This window comes from Neoarius graeffei, chromosome 11 (assembly GCF_027579695.1).
Source record: "Neoarius graeffei isolate fNeoGra1 chromosome 11, fNeoGra1.pri, whole genome shotgun sequence".
NCBI classification, from domain to species: domain Eukaryota; kingdom Metazoa; phylum Chordata; class Actinopteri; order Siluriformes; family Ariidae; genus Neoarius; species Neoarius graeffei.
The window spans coordinates 63964508-63981211 of NC_083579.1; the positions used below are offsets into that span (position 1 = coordinate 63964508).

At 42.3% G+C, this 16704-nt stretch overlaps 1 protein-coding gene across 1 annotated transcript in view; it reads right to left on the reverse strand.

Moving 5' to 3' along the window:
- Positions 1-16704, reverse strand: part of tpo (thyroid peroxidase) — a 46272-nt gene that overhangs the window by 14032 nt on the left and 15536 nt on the right. Inside the window, exons 5-7 of the mRNA XM_060932819.1 lie at positions 9995-10201; positions 7322-7834; positions 752-1010 (exon numbers count right to left, since the gene is read on the reverse strand). Of these exons, the coding sequence (XP_060788802.1) occupies positions 752-1010; positions 7322-7834; positions 9995-10201 (979 nt within the window). The remainder of the gene's footprint in view (positions 1-751; positions 1011-7321; positions 7835-9994; positions 10202-16704) is intronic.

Below are 16704 nucleotides of genomic sequence, written 5' to 3' on the forward strand. Positions count from 1 at the left end.
ATAGCAAATAAGATCTATAATTTAGGTTTTATATTTTTACCACTACTTCAGGGAACAGCCCATAGCTCATGCATTTGTATTTATTTTCCCTGGGAAGCTACAAAATTGGGCTATGTGAACTATAGCTCCTAAATATTGCATGGTAGCCTGGGGAAGTTTTTGTTGCTTAGTTGGTCTATTCTTTATGAAATTGTGGTATTTGTTAACATAAGTATGACAATAACTCATATAATTCAATAATTCATATCATCATATCATCATATAATAATCCAAATGCCACTAATTTCAACCTCTACAGAGTGGAAACCTTCAGAGTTCCTGTAATATTACAAACTCACTGTAATATTCTGTAATACTTCAGAAGTCTGGAAAATACCTTCTAGATATGGAAGTGAGAAATATGTCTTCTTCTGATTTCACTGAATCCATGAGTTCCATACCAAAGCGGGGACACATCATACAATAAGTACTTCCTCTAATTAGTCTACTAGGACTTGAGGGTTGTCTGCTTTTGAGCATGTGAGCAACCACAATTTAACATTAATATATTCAATATTATTATTCAATATCATATTCAATATATTCAACTGTCTTTTGCCTTATCTGGATGAATCAACATGATAATGAAGGCAGAGAATGTTTCTGGTTTTCATTTTATGCTTTTCCTTTGAAGTAGGTTTGACTTTCTGCAAATTATAGTGACAGTGAGCTATACTAAAGAATCAACAAGCAAAGCAAAGCAAATATGTACCTTCTCTGATTATCCTCCATGGACTGAAGAAAGCTTGGTGCAGTTTTAAAGAAGGAAAGTGTTCATGCTCCTGGAAGCTCTCGTTCAGTCTCCTGATGTGTGTCGAGATGGTGGCATGACCGAAGCGGAATGCGGCAGTGGCAAACACGTTGGAGACAGAAGGATTTATAGTTTCATCATAACCCTCATAAGGTCCAATGATTTGATCAAATGCTTCTTCTCCTATGATTTTTGGAATATAATCCCTCATGGTGATGATCTGTAAAGAGAGCACACAGCCTTAAATTCATATCGAAGGTTTATTTTGAGGGAAGTTGAGGAAACGTGCCAATACACTTTAACTGACTTAAGAATTAAATCTTCCTGGGTTTAATAATATAAGGTGTTCCAAGTGACATGAGATGATTGAAAAGAAAAAAAAAAGGCTGAAATTCCAGATGATGTCATAGTGCTACAGGGTGGCACGGTGGTGTAGTGGTTAGCACTGTCGCCTCACAGCAAGAAGGTTCTGGGTTCGAGCCCAGCGGCTGACAGGGGCCTTTCCGTGTGGAGTTTGCATGTTCTCCCTGTGTGTGCATGGGTTTCTTCTGGGTGCTCTGGTTTGCCCCACAGTTCAAAGACGTGGTTAGGTTAACATGAGGCAGGCTTGGGCTGAAGTGCCCTTGAGCAAGGCACCTAACCCCCAACTGTTCCCCAGGTGCTATAGCATGGCTGCCCACTGCTCTGAGTATGTATGTGTGCTCATTGCTCACTTGTGTGTGTTCACTGCCCCAGATGGGTTAAATGCAGAGGATGAATTTGAGTGTGCATGTGACAGATAAAGGCTTCTTCTATTTGAGAAGTTCAGGTCCAGGTTTGTTCACTGAAGTCTGTTTCATGCTTTACTATCTAGGATGCTGTATACGTTCTTCAATATGTGTGTAAGATGGCAATTTGGGACATGATGAAATGTGAGATTTGATAAGATCGTTTGTTTATTTCCTTTGTGCTATCCTGCTGAAATTCATCTGGCCTTATCACACTTTATGTGAAAAAAAGAAAGAAAGAAAGAAAAAAGCAAGCAAGCAAGCAAGCGAGATAGCTGACCTCTAGAATCCTCGCTGTAGATGTTTCCATGGACTCTGCAGTGTCTGCCTGACTGAAGATATCTTTACTGTCTCCTTAGCAGCAGGGTTGTGTATATTGAAACTCACTGTTCATGAAGCTATAATGTAACCGTCTCACCATCAGGCACTGGAAACCATTTTTTATTGCTTTTTTGTGAAGTCAGTCCCTCTGGGACTTTGTTAAAACAGTGCACACTCTGCTTGACGCTTCCCATCTACTTCTGTCTCATAGCACTTCTCTTTCTCTGCCACTTTTAATTTAAGGGGCATGAGCTGCATTCAACCTTATAGATCCTTTTGTGGGCAATGAAACGTTTCTTTGATCCAGCACAGGCTGCTCCAACAGGGAAGGCATTAGTTCTGTGACTGACAACCTTTGATCCATAAATTTATTCTCTTCTGTTTGCCACTGAAGGCTGGTCATGATATTAGACGTAGACCAACATTTAACACCTATAAACAGCTTGGCAACTAAACTATTAGAGTTGGCCAGTTCATTGCGTCATGTGGTCTCCTTGATGGCGTAATAAGAATGATATGGGACAAACTATTACACACACACACACACAAACTCATACTTCAAAGCAAATGGGCAGCTGAATTCATGATTTCAATGTTTTTAAGTGTTTCAAGTCCGTAGCGCCCTACTGGGTGGCACAGTGGTTAGCGCTGTCACCTCACAGAAAGAAGGTTCTGGGTTTGAACCCAGTGGCTGACGGGGGTCTTTCTGTGTGGAGTTTGCATGTTTTCCCTGTGTCTGTGTGGGTTTCCTTTGGGTGCTCTAGTTTCCCCCACAGTCCAAAGACATGCAGTGGCTACTCTAAATTGCCCATAGGTGTGAGTGCACAGAAAGAAACTGGCCACCCTACTGCTGCAATTCTGGGCAAGTCAACCAAATGCGGTTTGCCTCGAGCTTGGATTGGGTTTGGCAGTGACGATGATGACGAGTGCCCTACTGAGTTCATGCAGTTCCTGCTGTAACCACTTTTGTTCATACCAAAAATGATGTCACTATCATCTGTTCTTTTGTGTAATTTGCTCAGTGTGTGCTTTGGCCATCTATTTTTATTTCTCCACCAAAGGAATTTTGTGGACAAATTATGCTAGCATTAATAATCCACCTCATTCACATTGAGGTGGATTATTTCATGTGTGTCTTCTCAATCACTGCTAATGACATGTTCCAAATATATCAGCGAAGTCAGCTGAATTAGCACAAACAGAGCTCAGATCTACTGTCTATTTTACTGTGTAATCACCTGACATGACTTGACCGACACTGATAATGCTGCATGAGTCTACAGTGGAGAGCAAAATTAGAGAACAATTTATAAATACTTGATTTATTCTGAGATATTGTTAATCTTCATTGCTCAGAATTTGAAGGAATCTCAGCTGTGGTTATACCACTGCTGTACGAGCATTTTTTTTTTTTAAATAACCAAGCCACTTCAACAAAAACTTTTGTTTTGTGTGAAACACAGTGATGAAAATTAGATTACAGTAACCACTGTAGCAGAAGAGAAGATTAAAACTAAATTTTTTTGAGGGCTACAGGATTCGAAACTTAATAGGAAGTGTAGAGGCCCTTGCCTTGAATGACTTCAACACATCTGCACTTACAGGACATCACTAGTTTCTCGCACTGCTCTGGTTTGATCTTGGTCCATTCTTCTTGCAGTCTCTTTCACAGTTCGGTAACTGTAGTGGGTTTTTTAGCCATTACTTTGTCGCCAAGGATTTTCTATAGACCCTTTTCAGTCACGTGACCTTCGTAAACGCGACCGCCATTTTGGACATGTAGTGGACTTCAGCTCAAATCAGTTTGAATGCGAGGAAGGCGACAAACGAAAAACATAAAATAAAAAGGAGCGAGATGCAGAAAACACCTTCACTATCCAGTGACGTAGGGCATTTACAGGGCGAGCAGAGGGAGAGGTATTTGCAAAAATTGAGGTTAGCAGGCTTAGAGAACGACGTTTACCTGCTTCCACCAGGATTGTTCACTGACGTACGGAAGTACACGAAGCCCTCGTCTTTACCTGACTTTGGCCCACATGATCTGTATACCTATGTCGTTAAAAACCCATCGCCATACACATACACGCCAACGTCCGAGGTTCCGGAGCGCGCTCTGGCTTGCTCCAGGAGTGCTCTGGCCGAGGTTCCGGAGCGCGCTCCGGCTTGCTCCAGGAGTGCTCCGGCCGAGGTTCCGGAGCGCGCTCCGGCTTGCTCCCCCTCAAATTAAGCAGCGCGGTCTGGCTTGCTCGCCCTCAAATTAAGCAGCGCGCTCCGGCTTGCTCCGGAGCAAGCCGGAGCACGCTGCTTAATTTGAGGGCGAGCAAGCCGGAGCGAGCTCCGGAACCTCGGCCGGAGCACTCCGGGAGCAAGCCGGAGCGCGCTGTTTAATTTGAGGGCGAGCAAGCCAGAGCGCGCTGCTTAATTCTCGGACGTTGGCTCCGGCAGCTATTTATACTGGATCCGGTGTAAATAGCTGCCGGATCATAATTACAGTAAACTAGTAAATACAGTAAAGGAAAAACTTGAGACTGAAAGGTTTTAACAGTCATCCAAATGACTGAGCGTAAACATTGCTACAGTAACATACCAGCTATGATGTTGTTGACATTAGCTAGTCAACAATAGCTACTACAGAAGAACAAAGAGGTTACAATGGGTTATTTTAACCTATTTGGTTACACACTCGCCGCCACAGAATGTTAACAGCAATGTAATGCCTTTTCTGGCCAATTTTATTCGTCTTACCTCCAACAAAGTGGTCACTACACAAGCGTTGGTATGCCGAGGGCTGCCAATCTGTTAATGGCCGCTATCCATCTTCTCCGTCGGGATCCGATAAAATGATAAACCTTGCCTTGTTTGTTGATGGTTACTACATCCAGGTGCACAACAATATAGTGGCATGATGGAAGTCTTGCTGAAAATAAACACTTTCTTTGCTGCCGTTCCTCAATGTTGGCTGTGGTAAACTACTGGTAGTACACGTCCAAAATGGCGGCCGCGTTTGTCGTGACGTCACGTGAAAAGGGTCCATAGGGTTTAGATCTGGACTCTGGTCTGGCCGTTTCAATGTTCTTAGCTTCAAGGAACTGCTTTACTCGTTTTGCAGTGTGACGGGGGCATTGTCTTGCATGAAAATTGTGGGCTGATTGGGAGACGCTTATAGTGAAGGAACTGCATATTGCCGAAGGAGGTTCTGATAAACATTTGTGTTCACCCTGCCATGTAGCTGTACAAGAAGCCCAACTCCTGCTGCAGAAAACATCCCCCAAACCATGACGCTTCCTCCTGCAAATTTAACTGACTTCTTTACACACTTTGGGTTCAGTCTTTCCCCAGTTCACCGCTGAGCATAATGTTTCCCATCAGACCCAAATAAATTGAACTTGCTCTCATCACTGAAGTGAACACTGGACCAGTTCTCTTCTGTCCACACAACATGCGGCTCAGCAAAGGCTAATCTAGCCTTTTTATTCTTTCTATTTATGAGGGATTTGGTCACTGCAGAGTGAGCTTTCAGTCCGAATTGTCTTAAACGACGAGATACTGTATGCTGAGACAGATCCTTGCCCTGTTCTGCACTGAACTGGTGAGCAATTCCAGCTGCAGTGTTGAACCGATTCCCCATTGAGAGTCTCTGCATTATCCTGTCCTTTCGTGCATTTGTCTTACGTGGATGACCAGCCTTTTGGGGGACTCAAACGAATTAGTGTCATTGTAAAGCTTCGATATTCTAGAAATTACAGACGTAGAACGCCCAACTTCTCTTGCAAAGGCTGAGAGGGTCATCTCTTTGGCCTTCATCTGGACAACCTGCTGTCGCAGGGTTTCAGTCACCTTAGAGTAGCCTGCCATCTTGCAAAGTAACTAGGGGGGCTGCCAGATAAACAGGGCTTGTCAAATAATTAAGGAAATTGTCACCAGGTGCCAGATTAACATCAATAACTGGGAGGTATCTGAAAGTGTTCTCTAATTTTGATCAGATCTGTTCTTCAAATTTCTCATTTAAATTTATAATATTGTGCTCCAGAATATACTTAAATTATGAAATATGCTCAAAAACCCGTCCTTCTATTTCTGTTAGGAAAACTTCATATTCAGTGACTTTAAAATTTCACAAATTATAGTTTGTTCTCTAATGTTGATCTCCACTGTACATTCTGGGCTAGAAAGAAATCAGCCCCAGTCTCACTTTTTCATACCATTTTGTGTTCTTATAACCACTGGTGGTGCTGTTGATCTGGGTTCCAAAAAAGATCCAAAATATATGCCTTAAGACATAATAACGAATACTCTGATGTAGATTCTAAAAATGAAGCACTGAAGTGATGCCTTTTTATCTTTGAAAGAGAGGGGCAGGGCTTTGCCCTGCTAGTCCATTTATATCGGCTGCCCCTGCTATTTGCACTCCATTAGAAATTCTGAACTGGTCTAAATGGAACAATACATTCAGAAAGGAAAAATAGCTTAAGCACCCATTATGGAAATGAGTTTGCTAATTATATGGTAGTTCATTTTCATGGGTACTGTTAATAATACACATAAAAGAATCAGCACACTGGCAGCACAGAAGCAGTATATTCTAGTTTCAGTATGGGTTACAGAGCATCTGAGCACTGATCTATGTTGAAAGCTCTAGAGAAGGATTTGAAGCTGCATAACCAAAAATGAAACTAGTTTCCTCCTCCACTGCTCTCAGTAAAGCTGTCCAACTGTCTAGCTTGAGATTTTCTATGAGATTCATCTACCAACTTGGGTAAAATTATTGCTATAAATGAACCATTGCTTCTAAAAGTTTCTGAAATGGAAACTCCTCAACTGGAGAGAAGGCATGATGATGCCATACCTTCATGCACATATTGTAGGAAGGTTTGTTAATTACGCTTAATGTTTGAGTAATGTCTGTAATGTTCCAGGCGTACGTATGTAATGCACAGTTTCCCTACCTTTTTTCTGTAAAGCTGAGGTGTATACTTTTATGCAGTTTAGAGAATAGGACCCAAATATGCAGAGCTTCATCATTAGTAATCACCCGTTAGAGGTCAAGTTTGTGAAGCACAAGTAATTTATGGAATGTACTTTACATAAATTAACTTGAGAAGTCATGTTTCATTGCAGTCATTGTTCAACTTCAGCAGTGAGATAATTTTGATTTAATTACACCCCAGGGCTTTTCCAGCTCTGAGCAATAATACTTAACTTCATCCCAATCTTAAATTATTACTCAATCAATATTAAAGTGATATTAATGTTTGAGTTTTGTGGTAATTTTTGCTACAATTAATGTGTTGTAAGAGTCCCAGCTTTCTCATATGAACACAATGTTTCTCCCAACACATGGCACGACAGCTATGCTGCAGAGATGATCGATTGTTTCCAAAGACCAGTCAAGCTGTTTGTCCCTCTGATATGAGTTGAAGGTAGTGCTGTAGATTTCTCATACCTGATGCAAAGCTCCAATGATTTTCCGGCTCTCCTGATAGATGGTCTTGGAGTTCCAGTGGGTGTTCAATTGTTTCAATCGTGTGGCAATGCGATTGTGCTCCCTCACCCAGAGCGTGTGAAGAGCAATCAGAGGCAGAATCTCATTCACCCTGCTGTCTCCAGCGAGAAAACACTCCAGGCGTTTTCTTAAACCTGTACCTGGCTCTTGGAAGCATGCAGACATGGAGTTATTGACAAATGGCAGGTAAGCACGACCTGCAGTATCAGTGTGTTCACTGTTAACCCTGAGCAAGCCTTCAGAGCTGGAGAAGTTCCTGAGCATTTTCTGTAATTCTATAGAGTGCCCGTAGACAGTAGATGCATCGAGGAAGGAAGTGATTGAATTCATCTGCTGTCTCTGGAGCATCTGTTGTGGGTGCAGAGTGTGTGTCGGGCCATTTAGGCAGGCTGGTACGGAGCGGAAAAATGGGAGGCAGCTCTTACTTCCAAATAGTTTATCATGCAGAGGAATCTGTCTCACACACACACACACACACACACACATAAATAAAAGGAAACAGAGAGTATATCATATTTTCAAAGAGAAATGTCTCATTCTTTTTGAGTCCTCTCTAAACAACTATCACCACAACTTCCACAGAACTGTCCACATTAGCCCTTCAGCCCTGCAAACACTGCCTCATCTAATTCTCTATGATCTTACAGAATGAATTAAATTGGCATTAAAGTTAAAATATCCTTTGTATGATATCTGCACTTGGTAAATGAGGCAGCGAAATTGCTGTATCTTAAGCACACCATTAGAATACATTAAATTTGGCATTTAAATTAAACAATAAAGTGTTTGCAAAGGTTATAATAGGATTCAGGTGTAGTGTAGCTTGACCAGAAGTAAATACGTGTAATGAAAAACACAGCAGCAGTGTTGTTAGTGCTAGTTTAGAGCATTACTCTACTGTGTCGACAGTATCAGTTCGTTAAATGCAATTTTCCCCTATAGCTCTTTATTTATTCTTCTAAAATGTTTAATCCTCTCTGGTTTCAGTCCCCAAGCAACAGCTAAGTATAACTCCAGCCTAGAGGTTCAGGGCAACGATTCTAGCAAAGGGCCATTTTCAATCAGAGATTACTGGCCAGTCACATTTGTTTCATTTTGCACTATCGTTTGTTTGCTGTGAAGTTGTTCTCTGGAACACAGCTTGCACGTTCCTAAAATAGCTTTGCTGCTCAGGGGCAGTTCTCAGTGCTGCAGGCTAGCATGCTGAAGACACGATTGGTTTTGATCTCTCCAGCATGCTCAGAGAAACACATCTATATCTGTGTATGATGGGTTTTGTTTGCATTTCGCGTAGCTGCATCTTTAAACATTTGTCAACATAGACTGAATTATTTGTTATGAGCTGTGCCATGGATTTATGGATTTATTTTCTGCAACATTTGAAGGAAGGTTTCTTGGGACCAGCAGGAGACTTACATCCTGCTGTGCTCTTCACTACCATATGCGTCAACAGTGTGTTTTTATTTGTTTCTCATCGATCATTTATCTTGGTTAATATCATAATATTGCTATTTAGAGTCTAGTGTGTGCTCAAGGTCAGCATGAATGCGAATAAATTCAACTGTTCTGTGTATCGGTGGTACTTGTCTTCTTGCCTCTAGCTGGGGCTACTGAAATTAGTTATAAAACAACACTACTCTGTAATTTCCCACTGTATTATGAGCAATCATTGCCCTGAAGGAAGGAGGCTGAAATGTTTCCCTGTCCAAAGAGAGTCAACCTAGCAACTTTCTTTTTTCACCAGCGTCTGTGGTTTGACAGAGATAAAGACACAATCAATGTGATATATACTTTTACATTTTAGGCTCCTGTCACAGGTACTGATTATCCTCCAACGAAACACGTGTCTACACCACATTTAAAATGACCTTCCCTGAACTGTGGCACATTCACACATTACAATAGGAGGCTGGCCATATCAAAAACATTATTCTACATTTTGAGACACTGAAATTATCAGGTTCTGCCTGACAATTCTATGATTTCATGATGCTGAACTATAAAATGTTAACCCTCCATGTTGACCCCCTTCTATGGTACTCCTATAGCAGAGGATTCGTTGCAAACGTTTTGCAGACAGGGAGCTGTTTAGCTGTTATCAAAGAAAAGAAAAATCCACAAACCCCCTCAGTACAGCTTTATTTTATGAAATGTTCAAATGACAGCCTCATTATTCTAATACTTGCAACAATATTCTGGCTATTTGTTCCTAACTTTTCAGCTGACAGACCATATTAGGTCCAAGTTGGCATTATTTAGAGGCTTGACTCGTTTTTCAGTTATTGAATTTAGAATTAAACCTATTCAATTCAACTGACTAGTTAAATAGAGCAATAACATGAAGCACAAAAAATGTTTACAGCAACACTGATAGCAGGGGACTGTAATTTCTACTACTGTAACAAAATAAAAAGATCATGGACCCCCTGGTTCCACTTCACAGTCCAATTTAAGAACGAATTCTCCAAAGAACGTTTTCTGGCACCTTTATTTTTGACAGGTTGGTGCTGGATTTTTCATACCAAACAGGTGATTCTTTTTAAAAGACTTTATTTAAACCATCTTATGGCACTTCTGCTTGTGTGATTACTGACATTTGTGTGTGGCTGTTACCTGAATCGGAAAGCATGGATTGGAATTTCCACACATGTGTAGGCAGTTGATTCCCTCCAAAAAGGCAGCTTTGCTTGTGCTTTGAGGAGTGAAGGAGATGTCATGGTCTATATACTGACCCCAGTCCACCAGCATCTGGGAATACGCCTCATCTTCTAAGCAGCACTGGCTGGAGATTTGCATAATTTTGTTGCTGACTTCCCGAACCTTTAAATATGATTGATGTGATGTTTAAATCAGATAAGACTAATGTGATTAATGTCCTAAACCCAGAGACCAAGAACGCTTTAGAAATTTTATGTGTTGTTTTTCTAGCCTCTCTCTTCAGCCATCAGGCCTATACCCAGTTCTAAATAAATAATTCTCCCTGTCTCATACATTTTAATGCGGACACTACCTTTTCCATTTACTTAAGCGATGACCAAAAAAGGCCACTGATATTTTTTTAGAGGCTGAAACACTTTAGATGTATACTGTAACTGTGTGGAAGATTTAATGTGTTGTAATCCTAAATGTCTTCTATATTCAACAGGATTGAGGCAAAACCCTGAATCTTAGGATTTACTCCTGTTAAAAAGAAGGTGAAATCAGCCTCCACTTTCAATTTTTTATTTCATCTGAGAAATACTCCTACTTTGTATGTGATCAAAGTGGTTGTGTTCCTGAAACATTTGTGGAGACAGACATATGCCGTTATAGCAGATCTCAAGAAGTCCTAATACTCATTTAAAGGTAGACTGCCTTTCAGATTTTTCAAGTGTAGGTCATAAAAAGAATTTTCCCAACACCCAGTTATTTTTGTTTAGTGGACTGAAAGCTACTGAATTTGAATCACAGACTTCCAATTTTATTAGTTTTTTTTTTTTAACAGAACAATTAATGAATTTAAGGCCATGTGAGGGCGGCACGGTGGTGTAGTGGTTAGCACTGTCGCCTCACAGCAAGAAGGTCCTGGGTTCGAGCCCCGGGGCCGGTGAGGGCCTTTCTGTGTGGAGTTTGCATGTTCTCCCCGTGTCCGCGTGGGTTTCCTCCGGGTGCTCCGGTTTCCCCCACAGTCCAAAGACATGCAGGTTAGGTTAACTGGTGACTCTAAATTGAGCGTAGGTGTGAATGTGAGTGTGAATGGTTGTCTGTGTCTATTGCCGCTTTTCCACTACAAACACGGCTGAGTCGGGCTGAGCCGTGCCGTGCTGAGTTGAGCTGAACGGGGCTGTTGGAGTTGCATTTCGACTACAACCGCGCTGAACCGTGCTGGCTGGAAGTGGGTGGACACATTGGGTGGAGTTAGCGAAAGTGGGTGGACATCAGGTGATGTCGTTAAGCAGCGCAAACAGTGACATCAGTGAGCTTTTAAGCGGTAGTCTCACGACCCGGATAGTAAACAATAAACATGGAGGACATGGAGTCGTTAGTGTTGCTGGTCTTGGTGCTGTGGCTTGTTGTCACGACAACGTGGAGAGATACTGGCAAGAGCGTATAGATGAGGCGAGGCGCATAAGGCTTCAGAAATTCTCGTAATTCGTAATTCTTCTTCTTCCGGGTTTGCGGTGTTTACACGCTCGCGGGGCGTGTGTGGGCATGTGAGGACACTCCTCCTCACCAATCAGTGCACAGGGGAGTGTCTGCTCACGCCCCCAGCCTCACTCGGCTCGCTTTGGCTCGCTTCAGCCCCACTCCAAAACGGTGCGAGTTTTAGGGGCTAAGCAGGGCTGAAGCGAGCTGAGTCGTGCTGGTTTTTGGTAGTCGAAACGCGAGCCGTGTCGGGCTGAAGTGAGCTGAAGCGAGCTGAAGTGAGCTGAAAAAGGGTAGTGGAAAAGGGCCATATGTGTCAGCCCTGTGATGACCTGGCGACTTGTCCAGGGTGTACCCCGCCTTTCGCCCGTAGTCAGCTGGGATAGGTTCCAGCTTGCCTGCGACCCTGTAGAACAGGATAAAGCGGCTAGAGATAATGAGATGAGATGAGATGAGATGAAGGCCATGTGACCCTAAATTCTCCGCTATTTTTTCCTGCTTCACCATGACCCAGTTCAAGATACGACGTCATGCATCACATGGTGGGCTTTCCCCGTTCACACGAGGCATTGTGAGATACAAATTTGAAACAGGAAAGAAAAATGGAGGACGTGAGTGTGCGAATGAAATGTGAAAGACCGATTACAGTAATGGAAAGCGAGAAGAAAAGACGTTATGTTGTGAAGGAAAGGAAATGCAGGATCAAACTAATAAATATCGGCAGTCAGCGAGCACCTCGTGTGATCAGCTGTTCGTTTAGTGACAGAATGATGTAACTGTCAGTGCACGGTCAAGGTAAACCTGTAGATGGCAGTAATGCAACACTGGATGCCAGCTGCCGTAAAACCCAAAAGAAGAAGAAGACGACGACTAAGGTAAGCATGAGCATGCGCACACGGACTTCCTCTGTCTGCTTGACTGCGTGAAGCGAGCGATTTCATGCACATTATTTGCTTGGGAATCCCCTCAAATTAAATAACTTCCCAGCCACAGAATGGCCTGATATATATCACAATGACCAAATTTCAGAGGGAACTAAATTTCACCAATTTTATGAAATCAAAGGCCATCTACTTTTAATTGAAATGTCTTGATTTTATCCTCATTAAAGACTATATGCACACATTACTTCTCAATCTCACATCATATTAAAAATGAAGCACTTTTTCATTTCCAGAGTCCTTCACTTCAGAGATATGCCCATGTTTATCTATCATGAACTTAACATCTTATACACAGTTTATTGCACAAATCTGTATGTCGTGCCACAGAATTTTTGTACCAGATGCTCTATTTATGGAATGCGTAGAAATGGCGTTGAAAATCGCACAACATTTTGCACTGTTTTCGCTGGCTGATCCAGTAACCATCAACAAATAATCACCTCAGTAGCGCCCCTACAGGATACATTTACCATATTTAACATCATTCACGACTGAGACAAGTATAGATCTTTCTTCTGCCATAAAAATCAGCGAATGACATTTTGATTTGTAGTGAAAATGTGTTGATCATGCTAACAGTTTTTGCGCAACATTCATTTGGTGTCGCTAAGAGTTCACCACGTGTTTTCTTGACCTTCTGAACAGCATTTTGTAATATGTTGCTCAACAAATCTGGGAAATTCACCAATGATCTACAGTCGAGTTTGTCTCCTGATGAATTCACAAGGTTCTGTATCATGTGTAGTCAGTGCCTGGAAAATGGACCATTTGGGGTTGCACGCACATGATTTCATGTCAGATTTACAGTAACTTCCATTGGTCCATTTCACTTTGGATTGTATTTCCTGCATACGGAGGCTTGGTAGTTTAATACAGCAGGTATAACTCAAAATCCACAATCTGAGCATCTGGTATGAAAATCTGATGGGCTGCCACAAATATAGCACCAGTTCTTGGAAAGTCTCAAGCTCTCTGAGTTCTGAACAAATCTTATTCTGAAAATTTCTGTTTAGATTTATTTATGATCACTTTGTCTCAGAAATGTCTAATTAACAGCCATGAAGGCATGGCTATGAATTTTTACTGCCTAATCTGTCTGAAAATGTAATAAAATGGACCCAGTGGGATATATTTTTGGAAAAAAATAAATGCAAGTTTACATTGTGAACCTCCAAGGGACACATTATACAAAATTGATGGCAGATGCCAGGTGCCAAAAGTGATACAACATCTGGGGTGGAAACTTTAAGGATGAAGTGTCAGAAAATCCAATACAGAGTAAATGCTATGTTCAAAATTGTGTGTGTGTGTGTGTGTGTGTAACAAGAAAATAAAGCAGAGTTACATACAGAGACTTACAATTACAACTAATTACTACCTCTTCTAAATACAGTTTCTTGCAAAAGTATTCATCCCCCTTGGTGTTTGTCCTGTTTTGTCGCATTACAAGCTGGAATTAAAATGGATTTTTGGAGGGTTAGCACCATTTGATTTACACAACATGCCTACCACTTTAAAGGAACAGTCCACCGTACTTCCATAATGAAATATGCTCTTATCTGAATTGAGACGAGCTTATCCGTACCTCTCCGAGCTTTGCGCGACCTCCCAGTCAGTCAGAAGCACTGTCACTCCTGTTAGCAATGTAGCTAGGCTCAGTATGGCCAATGGTATTTTTTGGGGCTGTAGTTAGATGCGACCAAACTCTTCCGCGTTTTTCCTGTTTACATAGGTTTATATGACCAGTGATATGAAACAAATTCAGTTACACAAATTGAAACGTAGCGATTTTCTATGCTATGGAAAGTCTGCACTATAATGACAGGCGTACTAACACCTTCTGCGCGCTTCGACCGCGCATTGATACGGAGCTCAGTATCAATGCGCTGTCGAAGCGCGCAGAAGGTGTTAGTACGCCTGTCATTATAGTGCGGATTTTCCATAGCATAGAAGATCAGTGAGGGAAGGATGGAGCGTGAGATCGACAGGCGGATCGGTGCAGCCTCCGCAGTGATGCGGTTGCTTTACCAGTCCGTCGTGGTGAAGAAGGAGCTGAGCCAAAAAGCGAAGCTCTCAATTTACCGGTCGATCTACGTTCCGACTCTCACCTATGGTCATGAGCTTTGGGTAATGACAGAAAGAACAAGATCGCGGATACAAGCGGCTGAAATGAGTTTCCTTCGCAGGGTGGCTGGGCGCTCCCTTAGAGATAGGGTGAGAAGCACAGTCACTCGGGAGGAGCTCGGAGTAGAGCCGCTGCTCCTCCACATCGAGAGGAACCAGCTGAGGTGGCTCGGGCATCTTTTTCGGATGCCTCCTGGACGCCTCCCTGGGGAGGTGTTCCAGGCATGTCCCCCCGGGAGGAGGCCCCGGGGAAGACCCAGGACACGCTGGAGGGACTATGTCTCTCGGCTGGCCTGGGAACGCCTCGGTGTTCTTCCCGAGGAGCTGGCCGAGGTGTCTGGGGAAAGGGAAGTTTGGGCTTCCATGCTTAGACTGCTGCCTCCGCGACCCGGTCCCGGATAAGCGGAAGAAGACGAGACGAGACGAGACATACTGAGCCTAGCTACATTGCTAACAGGAGTGACAGCGCGTCTGACTGACTGGGAGGTCGCGCAAAGCTCGGAGAGGTACGGATAAGCTCGTCTCAATTCAGATAAGAGCATATTTCATTATGGAAGTATGGTGGACTGTTCCTTTAAAGGTGCACATTGTTGTTTTATTGTGACACAAACAATACTTAAGATGAAAAAAAAAGAAATCTGGAGTGTGCATAGGTATTCACCCCCTTTCATATGAAACCCATAAATAAGAGCTGGTCCAAGCAATTCATTTCATAAGTCACATAATTAGTTGATCAAGATCCACCTGTGTGCAATCAAAGTGTCACATGATCTGTCACATGATGTTTGTATAAATCAACCTGTTCTGGAAGGACCCTGACTCTGCAACAGTACTAAGCAAGCAACATGAAAACCATGGAGCCTCCAAACAGGTCAGAGACAAAGTTGTGAAGAAGTATAGATCAGGGTTGGATTATAAAAAATATCCCAAACTTTAAATATCCCACAGAGCACCATTAAATCCATTATAGCAAAATGGAAAGAAAATGGCACCATTACAAACCTGACAAGAGAAGGCCACCCACCAAAACTCACAGACCGGGCAAGGAGGGCATTAATCAGAGATGCAACAAAGACACCAAAGATAACACTGAAGGAGCTGCAAAGATTCACAGCGGAGATGGGAGTATCTGTCCATAGGACCACTTTAAGTCATACACTCCACAGAGTGGGGCTTTATGGAAGAGTGACCAGAAAAAAGCCATTGCTTAAGAAAACACGTTTGGAGTTTGCCCAACAGCATGTGGCAGACTCACCAAACACATGGAAGAAGATTCTCTGGTCAAATGAGACTAAAACTGATCATTTTGGTCATCATAGGAAATGCCATGTGTGGCGCAAATCCAACACTCTGAGAACACCATCCCTACAGTGAAGCATGGTGGTGGCAGCATCAAGCTGTCAGGATATTTTTCATCTGCAGGGACAGGAAAGCTAGTCAGGACTGAAGGAAAGATGGATGGCACTAAATACAGGGCAACTCTGGAGGAAAACCTGTTTGAGTCAGCCAGAGGTTTCAGACTGGGATGAAGGTTCACGGTCCAGCAGGACAATGACCCTAAACATACTGCTAAAGCTACACTAGAGTGGTTTAAAGGGAAACATTTAAATGTCTTGGAATAATCAAAGTCTAATCAAAGCCCAGACCTCAATCCAATTGAGAATCTGTGGCATGACTTGAAGATTGCTGTACACCAACGCAACCCATCTAACTTGAAGGAGTTGGAGCAGTTTTGCCTTGAGGAATGGGCAAAAATTCCAGTGGCTAGATGTGCTAAGCTAATAGAGACATACCCCAAGAGACTTGCAGCTGTAATTGCAGCAAAAGGTGGCTCTACAAAGTATTGACTTTGGGGGGTGAATACCTATGCACACTCCAGATTTCTGTTTTTTCATCTTAATTATTGTTTGTGTCACAATAAAACAACAATTTTCACCTTTAAAGTGGTAGGCATGTTATGTACATCAAATGGTGCTAACCCTCCAAAAATTCATTTTAATTCCAGCTTGTAATGTGACAAAACAGGACAAACACCAAGGGGGATGAATACTTTTGCAAGACACTGCATCTTGTTGAATATTTAATTGTTAATTGTGATATTTTTAAACGCTTCAACTCTAATACTGTATT